Source organism: Branchiostoma floridae, chromosome 3 (genome assembly GCF_000003815.2).
Source record: "Branchiostoma floridae strain S238N-H82 chromosome 3, Bfl_VNyyK, whole genome shotgun sequence".
In the NCBI taxonomy this organism is placed as follows: domain Eukaryota; kingdom Metazoa; phylum Chordata; class Leptocardii; order Amphioxiformes; family Branchiostomatidae; genus Branchiostoma; species Branchiostoma floridae.
Window position 1 is genome coordinate 2,000,273 of NC_049981.1, and position 15,037 is coordinate 2,015,309.

At 40.6% G+C, this 15,037-nt stretch overlaps 1 protein-coding gene across 1 annotated transcript in view; it reads right to left on the minus strand.

Annotated features, from left to right (window-relative positions):
* Positions 1–3,059: 3,059 nt before the first annotated feature.
* The window catches only part of LOC118411056, a 50,916-nt gene continuing 38,938 nt past the window's right edge, over positions 3,060–15,037 (minus strand). Inside the window, exons 53-67 of the mRNA XM_035813059.1 lie at positions 14,707–14,903; positions 13,711–13,882; positions 12,847–13,000; positions 12,258–12,343; positions 11,580–11,715; positions 9,361–9,541; positions 8,890–9,050; positions 8,306–8,367; positions 7,733–7,925; positions 6,829–7,007; positions 6,420–6,540; positions 5,893–6,046; positions 5,154–5,266; positions 3,747–3,884; positions 3,060–3,394 (exon numbers count right to left, since the gene is read on the minus strand). Of these exons, the coding sequence (XP_035668952.1) occupies positions 3,075–3,394; positions 3,747–3,884; positions 5,154–5,266; positions 5,893–6,046; positions 6,420–6,540; positions 6,829–7,007; positions 7,733–7,925; positions 8,306–8,367; positions 8,890–9,050; positions 9,361–9,541; positions 11,580–11,715; positions 12,258–12,343; positions 12,847–13,000; positions 13,711–13,882; positions 14,707–14,903 (2,367 nt within the window). The 3' untranslated portion in view covers positions 3,060–3,074. The remainder of the gene's footprint in view (positions 3,395–3,746; positions 3,885–5,153; positions 5,267–5,892; positions 6,047–6,419; positions 6,541–6,828; positions 7,008–7,732; positions 7,926–8,305; positions 8,368–8,889; positions 9,051–9,360; positions 9,542–11,579; positions 11,716–12,257; positions 12,344–12,846; positions 13,001–13,710; positions 13,883–14,706; positions 14,904–15,037) is intronic.

Sequence of the window (15,037 nt, forward strand, 5' to 3'; positions counted from 1 at the left end):
CACGTCAGTACTGATGCTCTCCTATTCATACCCATACATGTACATATGAATACACACTAATACAATTGTGCCCTCTGATGGCATGTAGTAGAATTGCACCTTAGTTCTCACTCTGCATTGAGTGTTCTTGCAAAAGGCGAACAATTATTGATCTTTGACACGTACCTTCACACAAAGTTCCTCCATTGCTCTCCAGTTGATATCCGGTCTGACAGGAACAGTTGTAACTGCCGGGGGTGTTGGTACAGGCTCCGTTCACAGGGTCACACGAGTTGTTCATGTTAGCAGCACACTCGTCAATATCTGGGAAAACAAATTCAGTAAATGCCACTTATCAAACTTTTCATGTGCACTAGGCAGATTTACAATGAATTCCCAATGTATACATGTGTATATGCTTGAAAGTCAAAGTATCAAGCTGGGACATAGAATAGCCTACTGTCTTATCTACTGCATGTAAGAAAGAGTATTCAGATGAATAGAATCTGGTCATAGGAAGATGACTATCATACGTTTGTATGTTGTTCAATTTAAAAATGTCAAAGTACTGGAATTTGATGTGCATTTCATTACTGAAGCAACATACAATAAGATACAACAGACTTTGGTTTTGTGGCCATATATTTTTGTGGTCCGCTGATAAGTATTTAGGCAACTGTTTCACCAGTAAAAGTCGGCAGGTCCTGAGCCAATGTTTATTGATTACCCAATGAAAGAGCCATGCACATTCTTATGTGACAATCTGAGTGACTTTGCAATGCAGACTATCATGTAAAATTAAGATATTGTTAAGTTTTACCTGCACAGGTCTGTAGGTCCTGAGCTAGTGTGTATCCACTGATGCAGTCACACACTTCTGTTACATTTTGAATTGTTACACCGTTGCAGAGTAACTAACAAGTGTTTTACCTGTACAAGTCTGTAGGTCCTGAGCCAGTGTATACCCACTGATACAGTCACACACTTCTGTCACATTGATGACGGCACAGAGCTGGGTACAGGCAGTGTCGTTACTACAGGACTGGGCAGCTGTGGAGACAAACAAACAAATAAATAAACAACAAAACACAGCTGAGAACAGGATAGAAATTTAAGAGCTACCTGACATGGGTAAGACAAAATTCTGACAGTTCCATTCATACAACTTACTATCACGATCACAATGAAATATTGTTAAGAGCTGCATAGTACTTATTAGTGTTGTTTCTTCACAACAGTTATGTAGTGAATCATCCAGGCTTGTAGGCTGCAAGAAATTTGAATGAGTTTAAGAGTATTTGCCTGTTTTTGCCTGAACAACTGTGTGGCTCAGCAGATGCATGCGTAGTACTACATATAGATTAAGAATAGAATATATTCCTTAAGCTTGAATATGATCCTAAAACACCAGGTGTTTTTCGTGAGATAGAAAGGCTGTGATACAAACTGCATTTGTGCATTTGACATTGTGAAGTAAGGAGAAACAAACAAACCTTCACAAGACTTTCCATCAAAAGCCAAAGCATAGTAGGCCTTACAGGAACACTCGAACCCGCCCACAGTGTTGGTGCAGTACTGGGTACAGCCGTGGGTCGGACCTGCACACTCGTCTATATCTGTGGGAAGGAATCGTTTTTTCTTTAAAAGCTTCAAATTACTGGGTGCTATCACAGAGTTCCCCATTGTATTCAATCATTGCTGTAAGTTTATATTTCTCCCTTGGTACTGATAAAAAGACTAGAAAACATTTGCAGAACGTCAGAATCACTGCATTGCTCAGAATTTTACTCTGAGAGATTAAACAAAATTCTAATACACTCAACGAAGTCTGTGGGCAAAGAAACAATTAGTTTTCTTGCCAGAAAGATATCAAACTCAGGCTCTGCTGCAATACCAGATAGAATCACTTGGGGGCCTAAAATGAAAATCGTCCTTAGTACATGAATAAAACCACAGCAAATGTTTCAAGATGTACAGTACCTTCGCATGAGTGCATGTCATCTGTGAGTCTGAATCCAGAGTCACAGGTGCACTGGTAACTTCCCTCCAGGTTCAGACAGATCCGGTCACATCCGCCGTTACTCGTCTGACATTCGTCAATATCTGCGGAATAAAAGAAGATTGTTACATTTTGTTTTGTATATCTTATATACATTCATGTAGCCTACTCATTATAGACAAAAGCGTGACACTTCGTTTTCCTGAATGCTTCCTGAAAAGAAGTCAAACCCAAAATACTTAGATTGTAGCTCTTAGCTGTACATATCATCACTAGAATAGCCTCTTGTTTCTACTTGTCACCATCTTATCTGTACCAAAGTCTTTTATTGTATGTTTACCATTTATTCTGTATGTTACATTTACATGCCCTCAGGCAAGAACTTGCAAATAAACTTTTTTTCTATATAAATATGAATTTGTCGTATTTATAGCTTTTCAAATATAAAGAAAACGTTTGCTTAGATTTATAATCAGTAACAAAAGCTGGGCATATCTTATTTTTTTAAGTACGATGGAGTTTATAAAGGGGGAAATGTCCATATCACGGACAAAAACGTCTAGATTATTACAGAAGACAGTGAAATGTACTGGTTTTGGATGTATCTGCATGGTATATACAGCATATGCAGCTAGTTGTGGTAACACCTGTAAATTCAGTGGTACTCAGACAGGTGCATTCTTACCTGTGCAGGTGTTCCCATCACCTGTGTAACCATCATTACAGGTACAGTTGAAGGAACCCTCAGTGTTGGTGCAGATGGCCTGGGTATCACAGTCGTGTGCACCTGTACTGCACTCATCAATGTCTGTAGAAAAATAAAACAAAATAAATTTAATTGTTAAAACGTAGACTTCGGATAACCGAAATATTTGGGCATATACAAACTTTTACTGAATATGACCATATCTTTATACAAACCCCAATAATATTATTACACAATGTCATCCAATATTCAAAATCATAGATTGAAATGTAGTCTTATAATTTGATACAAAATGTAGCTTTAATAGCTTTCAATACATTTTATCAAAATCTAAAGGCTGCAACCAGAAAAAATCATTGCATTTCTGTACTTAGATTCACTCCTAAGTTCTTAATTGTTTGTTGGACAGAGATTGATATGTTTGTCTACCCTTCTAGAAGCTTTTACACAGGAAATAAACCTACCTATACATGTCCTGTTGTCTGTCAGCATGGTATACCCTGCCAGACAATCACAGCTGTAACCTGGAGCCTCATTGCTACACGTGGCGTTCTTACACTGGTGAGCATCAGTCTCGTTTGGCAGGAGGAGACACTCGTTCAGATCTGCACAGGACTGGCCGTCCCCAACCATACCCATGGGACAGTCGCCGCATGTGTAACCAACTGCGTCCGCCTCTAGAGGGGCTTCAGCGTCCGTGCAGCTCACACCTGGGGAAGGTATCAATCAATCAATCATTGAATCAATCAATCAATCAATTGGTTTATTAGAATAGCAGGGTAGCTATTCATTCACTCACTCATTCATCAACTCATCCATTCATTCACTTTCATTTGTTTCCTAGGACATAGGAGAATATCATAGTGTGACAGGTCACTCACTCACTCACTCTCACTCACTCACTCATCCATTCAATCATTCAATCACTCCCTCACTCCTACCCACTGGATGACTGAACAGCAGTCCCCCTCGAAGCCCAGCAGTCACATAAGGCCAGGGTGAACCCGTTACTCCACTTGTTCATTCATTTACTCATTCGTTCACCAACTTGCTCCTACTCACCAGGATAGCAGGGAGTGACTGAGCAGCCATCGGTGTCAGTCTCACACTCGTCCCCTTCAAAGCCCTGCAGACAGTCGCAGGAGGCCAGGGCAAACCCGTTACTCCGCTCGGCTAGGGTCGCCTCCCAGTTACACGTGCCTGAAACACACAGAGAGAAAGAGTTTTAACAGCATCAGCTTAAAAGTAGATATCTTAAATTTAGTATGCTTGTGCAAAGTATATTTAGTGTTAAACAAGTGATCTCTGTTTTTTTGAAGGGCTTCTTTCCTTCTCAACTTCTAACTAAAAATTTTTAAAACACTTTCTGCACTCGGGTAACTTAAGGCCTGTGATTCAATGTAGCTCGCCGAGGAGTGAAAAAGGGCGCGGCCCCGCAAGGTTACCAGGGTGATGGAATCGAACATGAATTCTGAACCACTCCGTGACCTCAGGTGACCTGCAGGGCCGCGAAGTTTTCAGAACGGCCCAATGTCATAATGTAATGTTACATTGTAAAAACAGGCACTCACTATGTATGGGGCAGACTAATTACTTTTGGTACGACGTCTACATGCTAACTGTATTAGATATTGATGAAATATTTATCAAATATTGACATAATCCGCTGCGATTAAGAAAAGAGGTCCCCGCGGAAGTCGCATAATGGTACTGCCCGAACCTGCACATTCGAACGTGCGAACACCCGGGATGTGAAGTGGCGGGAAAACAACAGCTTTGATTGACAACGGCCCAAAGGATCTTGCATAGTCTCATTTATGGGCTTCAGCCTCGGTCAAAACAGCAGGATTGCTGTCAAATTTAGTATATTTTGAAGTATCAACACTTGTTTGTTTAAACTGTCCTCGGCTATTTTGTTTTTGTTTTTAAGTATTTTCACTGGAGCTCATTTTCATCGAAAAATTAGAAAAAACACAAGCTTTTTGCTCTTTTTGGCCTAAAAATGTTAGGAATCCTTCACTTTAGGCAAAATAGCCGCGGATAAAATTAATCTAAAGGAGGTAAGCTCTTATCTTGATGAATATAAAGGCTAAACGTGCTGTCCTCGCCTAGGCTCGGACACATGAAGTGGACGATGTTTTTTTTAACCAAAATATGTATTTCTAACCCAAAATTCCAGCATTTCACAAACAAATCCACCAGTGTCTAGTACATTATGAACAGTTCAAGCATTGTGTGAAGTTTCATCTTGGTACGACTACGCGACAAAAAGTTACGAGAATTTAAGCGTTTTAACATAGCTACACGCGTGTCACATGCCTTAAGTCACCCGAGCAGTTGACCAGTACAGACAATTTCCATTCAGATGATAGTTAAAGCTAAAGTTGCCCATATATCAGAACAAGGGGTTCAACCTTCTTGATCAAGATGCATTGGGCTCAGTGCCAATCTCAAAACAAATGCACGTACCGTTGTTCTGGCAGGAGCAGACTGTGACATCAGGAGACGCGAGAGTTGCAGCGCCGGCGTCATCAGTAGCCACAAACTCCAGGGTGACGTTTGTAGTGTCAGCTGGAGTCCATCTGATTGGTTGGGTATGAACACAATTTGACTAGTCAGGTGAAATTACTGAATCAGATGCAGATAGACTATTGATCATTAAGACAAAGATATACAGTCAAACCTGTCTATAGCGGCCACTCAAGGGACCGGACAAATTTGGCCACTATAGACAGGTGGCCTCTGTATAGAGGTGGTAACTTGTAGATAAAATACCCAAGGGACCGACAAAAAGTGGCCACTATGGACAGGTGGCCCCTCTGAAGAGGTGGCCCCTAATACAGGTTTGACTGTAATGTCATTGACTGTATTGTATCATTACAATGAAGCAAAGACCACAGCAGCCATACTTGTACTCTCATTATCATATTTCTGCCAACTTCCTTGTCATTAAATAAACAAGCACTGTATGTGGCCTTAACTTATAAACCTGCAGTTTTTAACAATTACCTCTACAACACCTTTTACAGAACTGTTTACTCGGTTGAACCTGCTTGGATAATGATCTTAGAGAGGCCAATGAGGCAGCCCACTGTTGGATTAGGAGATGGAACGATACGATATGATGATGATAAGTTTGTGACACTGATACTGCCCGGCGTTCCATCCTGTAACTGGTCATGGTAACTTAAGTATGGGTTGTACTTACGTGTAGTAGTTTGTAGCGTTGATACTTCCCGGCGTCCCGTCCTGTAGTGAGATGGTGACTGTCCCGTCATCCGTGGCCTCCAGCTGCAGACCGAACTCCTTCCCAACCGTCACACGAACCTCTGATGTCACATTAAACTCAGGCGGCATGTTGTCTGTAAGAATGTAGAGTGTGATTTTAGCATTGATCTGTAAACTTGCCACCAGTAGCATGTTACTTAATAGACATAAACTTTAGGAATTTGTGTTCATCTTCGACAGTAATTATTGACATTATTAATGCTGTTTCAACTTGATTAGAATCAGAGGACTGATCAAAATCTAAAGTTGGTAAGAGATACATTTTGTGTTCGTGGTACCTTTTTGTCATTTATGATCCAATTCTTAAATGCTACAATAAGAAAATGATCATGAACCCTTTATCATATACAAATGTTGGGAAGTTAGCCCAGACAAGTTTTACTGAAATCATTAGGTTATTTTGAAACACAAGTAGAACAGAATCCTAATTTTGTGGCACAGACATACCCAGAGCAGCGTTGCTACTGGCAGCTGCCTCCAGTGCTGCAGCGGCGGCAGCTCCAACCGCCTCGTTTCCTGTCAGCGCGATGTCAAACAGGCATTCTTTGGCAGTGGCGCTACCACAAACCTGTCAATAAAAAAATGAACAAACCAATCAATCAATCAATCAATCATCATGATCACTTGTGTTGCTCTTCTTAATATCTTGGAAAAGTTTAAGGTTAATGCTTTTGTTTTGAGTGTACCCAGTTTTTTCAAAACAAAAAATTCAAAGATCGTGATAAGAAATATCTATTCTAAAACAGTTACAACCTCAAAAGTTGAACAACATTAGAGTTCTCTTCCATTCTTTATAAATGTAACACAAACTTTCTGCACGATTTGAAGTTTGAAACACATTTCTAAGTTCTCTCACCTCAATAGCTCTCAACCTGTCTGCTTCTGTAGCAAACATGGTGTCAAGGTCAAAGAACAGGGGTTGGAAGGTCAGGTTTCCGTAGGTCGCGGCGTTCTGGCCGTTAGGATAAACACTGAACAGCGAGATTGTGGAAGGATCTGCACTCAGTTCATCAGCAGCGTAGTTTGGCAGAGCCCCTAGATTGAATTGAACACAAAATTGGTCTCACTTTTTGTTTCATATGGGAAATACATGGACAGCCACAGATAGCATTTGATACATCTTAGGTCTTTATACATTGTATGTCTTAGGAGTTATTTTGCAAACATAGAGAGAATCACCGAGGCATCAGTCCCTGGCTTAAGAACTTAGGAAGATAAGCAGGCAGAAAGAGAACCATGTTTGCTCTATGCTTCAGCTTGTTCCTAGATGTTCAAAACCTATTCCAATTCTGTTCTGCAAAAAGGCATAGATAGGAGGCTCTGTCCCTAGTGCTGAAAATGAGGTAGTGATACTTTCTAATGGATACGCTGCAAATTCACCTCATTTAGTTGCTCAGTCTTAAATATATCTTAAAGATTTAATGAATCAATACTGTAATTCACTTTGTCTTCTTGGTACCAAACTTTCATGGTCTGAGAAATTTTAACTTGTTCTCGGAACTAAATGTTCACGGTGAACGAATTATTTGGTATCGTCACCAAGATTAATTATTTGTTATCGGTAATGAAAAGTTCACGTTACAGTCGTCATTGTGAAAACCGTGAACATAAAAGTACATTGAAAAAATCAGGAATTACAGTAGTTGTTCAATGATTTTCTTGTTTACATATATAATTATGTATGTACCTAGTTGTATCTAAAAATAGATGATTTTTCCAATAGATACAATATTTTTTTAAGAATGAACAAAGTTATTTACAGGCCTGTCCCCATGGGAATGTCTCTGCCTCTGCTGGGTTCGTCGCGTTGCTAAGGGCAACCGCAGTTCCGTTTGGCCAGTAGAATTCGTCGGTGTTGTCATCATTGAAGTTACCCAGCATGCCCTTCATGTGGCCCTTCATGTCAGGGGTCATGGAGACAGCGTAGGTCAGCATGTTCAGGCCAGCATCCACCTGAGGGAATGAATGAATGAATAGATATGTATCTTAAAGTATCTTGTGTGACTGTTTCCCTTATGTCATGTTGTTTTGATGTAATTCATGTATTGGACCACAAGGAGAAATAAAAAAAGTGAAGCAATATTGTGGATCCAAATAAGTCAAATATGAATGAATGAATGAGTGATCAAATGAATGAACATACTGGAATGAGTGAATGATTCAGTTTATGTATAGATTTGTTCATGAATTGATTAAACGATGAATGGTTTGTGGTAACAACATTTCTGCATTGTATATATTGGGAAATCATAACAACACACACAATCCAGAAGGTCTTACTCCCCTGGGCTGAAGTAAATATCTGTACTGATCTAGATATCCATAGCACTGACCTGTACAGAGATCCCAGATGTGAAGATGACCTTCACACCAGTCACAGCTCCACTGGAGGAATCTGTAGGCAGAACAAGAAGGGTTTCTCAGAAATGCTGCCTGTAGGCGGAACAATCTATTTAAAATTGCTGAGATGTTTATTGAAATATGATGGCAAAGACACTGGTGAAATAAGAGTGAAAAGGTGAAAGGATAACCTCAGCCATCCTTTGTAAGTCTATATGATAGTACTGTATAGTGGCATGGTCCGTCAGAAGCGTCACCCAAGCAACACAGAATTACTACACGCTTCTCTGCCTCTGGCTCCTACCCACCCTAACCATTTGAGTTTAGGATTATCTTAAAGTTTGTCACTGTTGCCAACTTCAACTTAACCAAAGAAAACATTAATTTTAAAACTTGAACTGAAAACCCTCAGGCTCCTTTGTAATTTTAGCACAGTAAGTTTGCGTTTAGGATTACCTTTTCTTTATTAAATTTTACTACCTCTTTAAAGAAAACTTAACTGCCAACACTTTATTGTCTGCATATAGCTGAATAGACAGTTGAACAGGCTTGTTGTGTGCAAGTAAAATGGTGGTACCTGTGATCAGCTCAAACTCGCCATCGCTGAACTGATTGCTGCTGCCGCTGGCAATGTCGGACAGCGCAACCTGTGTGCTGTCCACGTACACATCCAGACTGGAGCCTGTGCTGTCCAGGTACAGCTGTACACTTGTGCTGCCCTGCTGAACAGCAATGCCACTAAAGCAAATAGAGCATATTAATTAGACTTTTTTAATGTCACATATTAAGGAAACAGCAATGATTCTAGAGAAAAGAAGCCAAATAAAATGAAGAAACAAATACACAACAAATACAATGTTAACAACAAACAGAACTCAAATTGGTCAAGGAACACAGCTTCTTTTGAGATAGTTTTCAGACAGCTTCTCCCACTCATTCCTAACTTTGTCAAAGTTTTTCCTGAAATTTCTTTTATGCAAGATTTTCCTACTCCTCTGATGCTTTTATCATATATTCTAACTTGCTAAGTAACTAGCTTACTGATTACCTGAAGACTGTAGCTAATGGTGTTTTCCCTTCTTCCACATTTGCCAGTGCAGTCCTACCCTGCATGAGGAATCCGCGAGGGGCGCCGTCCGTCGTGTTAGCCATCAGGTACTCCCCATGTCCGTTAAAGGAGTAAGACAGACCGTCTAGGGTGGTCAGGTGAGGGTCACCTGCTCCAGCACCTGAGGGAAGACAGAAGAAATGTTTTCTTTAAGACGTGTATCTAAGAAAAAGAATGTTTTTTCTGGTGTGGAAGATATTTGGTGCCATTCTTTTGCTCTTTTTTTGCTTTTGGGCCTTTGAACTTCTTTGAAGTTCTTTGGCATTGATCTAGAAAAATAATGGATGAGAAAGAGTATAGAGGGCATGATGATAATGCTTTTTTCTGGAGCAAATAGTGGAGGGGATTTGACACTGTTGTACACATGTATTTGTGTGTCATTATGGGCTTAATTGTACTTGTTCTTTATCACAGATGCAGACAAAAAATTTGAAAAACAAAAGTAGAGGCACAATCATGACACTTTTCTCTGGTGCAAAGTGTAGAAGAGATTTGGCGCTGTCTTGCTACTGTGTCTATATGGGCCTTCGTAACTCAGTGCTTTGGCACTGATACAGAAACTTTTGGTCTTAGCATGAAAGTTCATCTGTGTTGGTAAATGACATTGTGGAAAAACTAAACTTTACTTAACCAACACCAAGATTAATTGGGACTTACCCCAAATTTTCAGCCGACTCCGTCAGCCTTGTTCACGGAATGGACCCGTCTGCTGAGCTTCCGGACGTGACGTCAGGGACACACGACTGCAGCAGAGGGTCGTAGATGCCAGATAACCTGTGTCGCCCCCCGTCTCTGTTTAGTGATGGACGGTGGGCACGAATGTACACGGCCTCCTTTACTCCTCTTGCAAAGAACTCCGGCTCTGAGTCAAGGATTTTGACTTTTTCAAGAGACACTGAGTGTCCTGGCGACTCAATGTGTATATGTTTGGATACCTCCGAGCCCACAGAACTTGGTCGCTGGTGTTCCAGGAATCTCGTTTTTAATGCGCGCTCTGTTTCTCCGATATACGATTCCTTGCACTGACCTTTGTTTGTATTACCTTGGCAACGTATATGGTAGACTACTCCACATTTGCTCTCCCTAGGTGTTTTGTCTTTCGGTGATACAAGTACGTTTCTTAAAGTCTGGGTCGGTTTGAAGCAGGTCTTTATTCCATATTTCCCGAAGGTCCTACGTAGTGCTTCAGAAATACCCTTAGAATACGGCAAGACCACTAACCCCTTGTTAGGTTTGGAAGAGGTGGTTTTCGTAGTTTGTACTGACTGGGGTGGCTTAGGTGTAGCTGCCTTTTTGATAGCCCAATCGGGGTAACCACACCGTTTTAGGGACTGGATCACGTGATCCTTCTCCTCCTCTTTGTCCTGAGGATCAGTGATAATGGTCTCTGCCCGATGGAACAGGGTGCGAATGACCCCTAGTTTGTGGTCTAGCGGGTGGTTGGAAGAAAAGTTCAAGTACTGATCAGTGTGGGTTTTCTTTCTGTAAATTCTGATCTGCAGCGAGCCGTCCTCTTTTATAACTGTAAGAGTGTCCAAAAAAGCTAAGGAGTTGTTCTGCTGTTGTTCAAAAGTGAACTTAATGTCCGGATCTAGGCTGTTCAAATGGTCAGTGAATTCCTCAGCGTACGCTGTCTTAAGTTTAGTATGAGTGTCATCCACATATCTATACCACCATAATGGTGGGTGGGGGGCAGTGCTAAGAGCAACTTGTTCAAGGTGTTCTAGGTAAAGATTGCACACTATAGGGGACACTGGGGACCCCATAGCGGCCCCATGGATTTGCTGGTAGTAAATCCCATCATGAACAAAGTAGGTGCACTTTAAACAAGTGTTCAATAAATCAACAATCTGGGCGGGCTTTAATTTGGTGCGTTCTGACAAGCTTTTATCTTCTTCTAGTCTTTCTAAAATTACCTTACAAGCTTTGTCAACAGGGACAAAGTGTAGTGTGTTGGTTAAGTTAAGTTTAGTTTTTCCACAGAAACTTTTGGTGTCTCTTTGTCACTCTGGGCTTTCGTAGATCCACCCAATTAACATTCATCATGCTAAGGTAGCAACAAATTGGTATATTTCTATAGGTTAGGCAGCAGGGTGATGGTTAAAAAGAGTGTGATGCTACACTTCAAATTGACAAACAAACAAACAAACTGTACTTACTGATCTTGGGTGGCTCGTACCCAGCGTTGTGCTGCATCGGTCGTTTGCTGAGGTACATCCTGCAGTAGGCGCTGCCCGTATCCTGGCAACAGTGTTGCCTTGGCAACAAGTCCGAGTCCTGGTACTCTTGGGAATCCTACAGTAGGCAAGGACCAAAAGGTATAGATCATATCATAGTTGAAACATGATAAATAACAAAGATACTATAATAATGCCCAATGAAGATCATCGAATACCAGAGAGACAAAAAAGCTTCTCTGGTTGATTACTCATAGTTCTTTGCTAGTCTTTGCTAGGTCAGGTAAAGTATTGCAATCTGTAAGTTTGAATGCTTAACTTTGTTATGATACTATGTTTCTATGAAACTATTTTACGTACTTTTAAGGTTTCTACCTCTAGAGACTAGATTAACACTTAGTACTTCATACAAAATATTTGCTGGTCAGGTTTTGTGATTTGTAAGTTTGAATGCTTTATCATCATACGAATTGTTTCTATAAAACTATTATTATATTACATGCTAAATGTTTCAATCTCTAAAGACTAGATTAACACTTTAAGTTAGTACTTCATGCAAAGTCTTTGCTAAGACTGGTCAAGTTTTGTGATCTGTAAGTTTGGTAAAGGAACTATTATTAAGGTAGGTAGGTTTGCTTTTATTAATGTTCTAAGACTGACCGCAGCATATCGGTGCATGTTGCCGGCCCAGACGGAGTTGAAAATGAAGGCTCCGTTGCGACGATAGCAACAGACGTTGTTTCCTCCTGTAAACAAAAACAAATAAATAGATAAGCAAACAACTCAGTACAGTACTATTATAATACAGCTTGTACCTACTGCACAGAACTGTTGTGTTATGTCTAAAGGTAGTTTACTGGGTATGTACATTTGTAGACCAAACAAGTGTCAATAATGATATCTACAAGTCTGAAACAAGAACTACTCTTGCTAGGGGTCCCGAACACACACCTTGCTCTTTGCCTGAGAACTTATCAACGACTCAAAAATCAAGACCACAGCATGTCAAGAACATGTGATATTAAAACCAAAAGTTCCACTGCAGTACATTACAAGCTGCTAGGGGGCCCAAAATCTAGTTATTTCCAAATCGCGTGAATATCTACCCAGACCAAATATACCATGACAACCCATCCAGACATTCTCAAGTAATGCTGTTCATACACAAAGATACAAATGCTACAAAAATTTACCTTCTTGGAGAAGGTAATAAACAAGTGACAGATGAAAAAAGTACTGTGTTCCTCACCGTCTGTGAATCCTGAGTTGTCCCTCTGCTCGAAGCAGACCCGCCGGTTGTCCTCTGTGTTTGGGAGCTGGCGGAAACGCTGATCCAGCCCTGCGTGGGTCCGGGTCAGAGGGCACGATATCACACTGGAGTAGAGGGAAGGGTCCGGCTCTCTCTGGTGGGTGGGGGGCAGTAAAATATAAATTTGTAGGAAGTCATCATCAGGCAATATAAGTAGACTTTTTGTACAACTGTGTGATTTAATTGTGGCATTTAATGGCAGATATGCATATCTTTTAATAATTTGAAGACAATCTTGTATCTTTGGAATATCATACAGAACTTGAGTGTTATTCATTCAGAATTCAGGTGTGTGATGATATACAAGTCATGTTCTTCTTCTTAGCTTTTACAAGTTGTGATACAAAAGACAATATAGAACTATCTGATCTGAAGTGAACACCTGTGAATAAGGAGTGACCAATATTTTTGCTGGTCCCTTAGATTATTTTGCCATCGACAAAAATGACAGAGAAGACAGATGCTATGTACAGTATTTACAGGTGCATTGAACCAGGGAAATTCAATAAGCACAATGAACAGTGAACAATGAACAATTACAACTGCAATCCTTTCCGGTAGCGTGCATGAAGGGTGAGCAACACAGCTGTAATGACACAGCTTCTAGATCCAAAGGAAATGCCACTTACCACTTGACTATCACACTCTATTAAGTAAAGTTTGTCCTGTCGTGACACTACCTTCTGAGAAAAGTTGAACATAAAGTTTTGCAGTTTGCTTGTTTGTTTCATCCAGATCTCCATTAGTGTAATTACATGTCGCTTCACTATTCTAACTGGACTGTAATAATACATTGACACTGACCTTGTACCAGTCTGCGCACCAGAGTCTGGGGTTGACCCAGTCAGCCGGGTTGTCGTCCACCTGCACCACCCTGATGCCTGTCCGGTTAGTGGTGGGGGAAACTTTCCTGTCCATACAGTACACGTTAGGTTCCGAGCAGTCTTTGGTGCCATTTGAAAACACTGCCTTAGTCCTGCAATGGTTGATAAACATTATATGTCTTAGTCCTGCAATGGTTAACAATTTCTCTTAATTCCTCTTAAAAAGCATTTAGTACACGTCAGGTCCTGAGCAGTCTTTGGTTCCATTTGAAAACACTGCCTGAGTCCTGCAATGGTTGATAAACATTATAAGTCTTAGTCCTGCAATGGTTAACAATTTCTCTTGACATTTCCTCTTAACAAGCATATAACACACAAGGTCCCAAGCAGTCTTTGGTGCTGTTTGGACATACTGTCTAAGTCAATGGTTAGTTTATCAATTTGGACATACTGTCAATGGTTAGAAAATATAAAGTCTTAGCCCTACAATGGTTAATAAACATCGTCTTAGCCCTGTAATGCTCTTGGCAACCATAGTGTAGATGTTAGGGCCCCAACAGTCTTTGGTGCCGTTTGGAAACACTCTTAGTCCTGCAATTGTTAATCAACACTGTCTTATGTCTAAAAGGGTTAAAAAACTGTCTTAGCCCTGAAAACTTCTTTGATCAGAAAGGCAAAATTATCTCGGTATTCACATCTATACTATACAGTCTGAAAAGTGTTGTCTGTAAGGATGTTTTTTCCCTGCAATGCTTTAAAGAGGATCTGTCCTTGGTGCTGAACACATTATTGCTAGTGCACTGAGGCAGTGTAAGAAACACAATAGTGGAACCAACCCAAAACTTCTTAAATGCATCTTAAATGCATCTTAAATGCAACAAAACAAGTGCCCATGAGAATCTCCTCATTTCCTTTGTGATAATAATGGATTTTTAAATAAACAAACAAACAAAGAAAACAAACAAACAAAACAAACCTGGAGCCTTCAGCCTCATCCACGAGAATCCCTCCGTCCGTACCCTTGGTTACCATGCCGACAAAGGCGGGCCATTTCCCACCCACCAGGTTGTTAGGGGTGATCTGAGGGTCCCATCGCATCCCGCCGTCTGCGTAGTACATACCCAGGTACGTGTGGACGTTATCGGTCACCAGGGCGGCTTGGAAAGTGTTCGTCTGCGAGAGACATTTGAATTAGCGTGGCATACAATCTGTTTGGCAAATGAATAATTTCATCTGTATGTATGTAAATTAATGACAAAGCTCTTTTCTGACAAACAAGTAGTACAACAGCCAACAATTTGGTGATC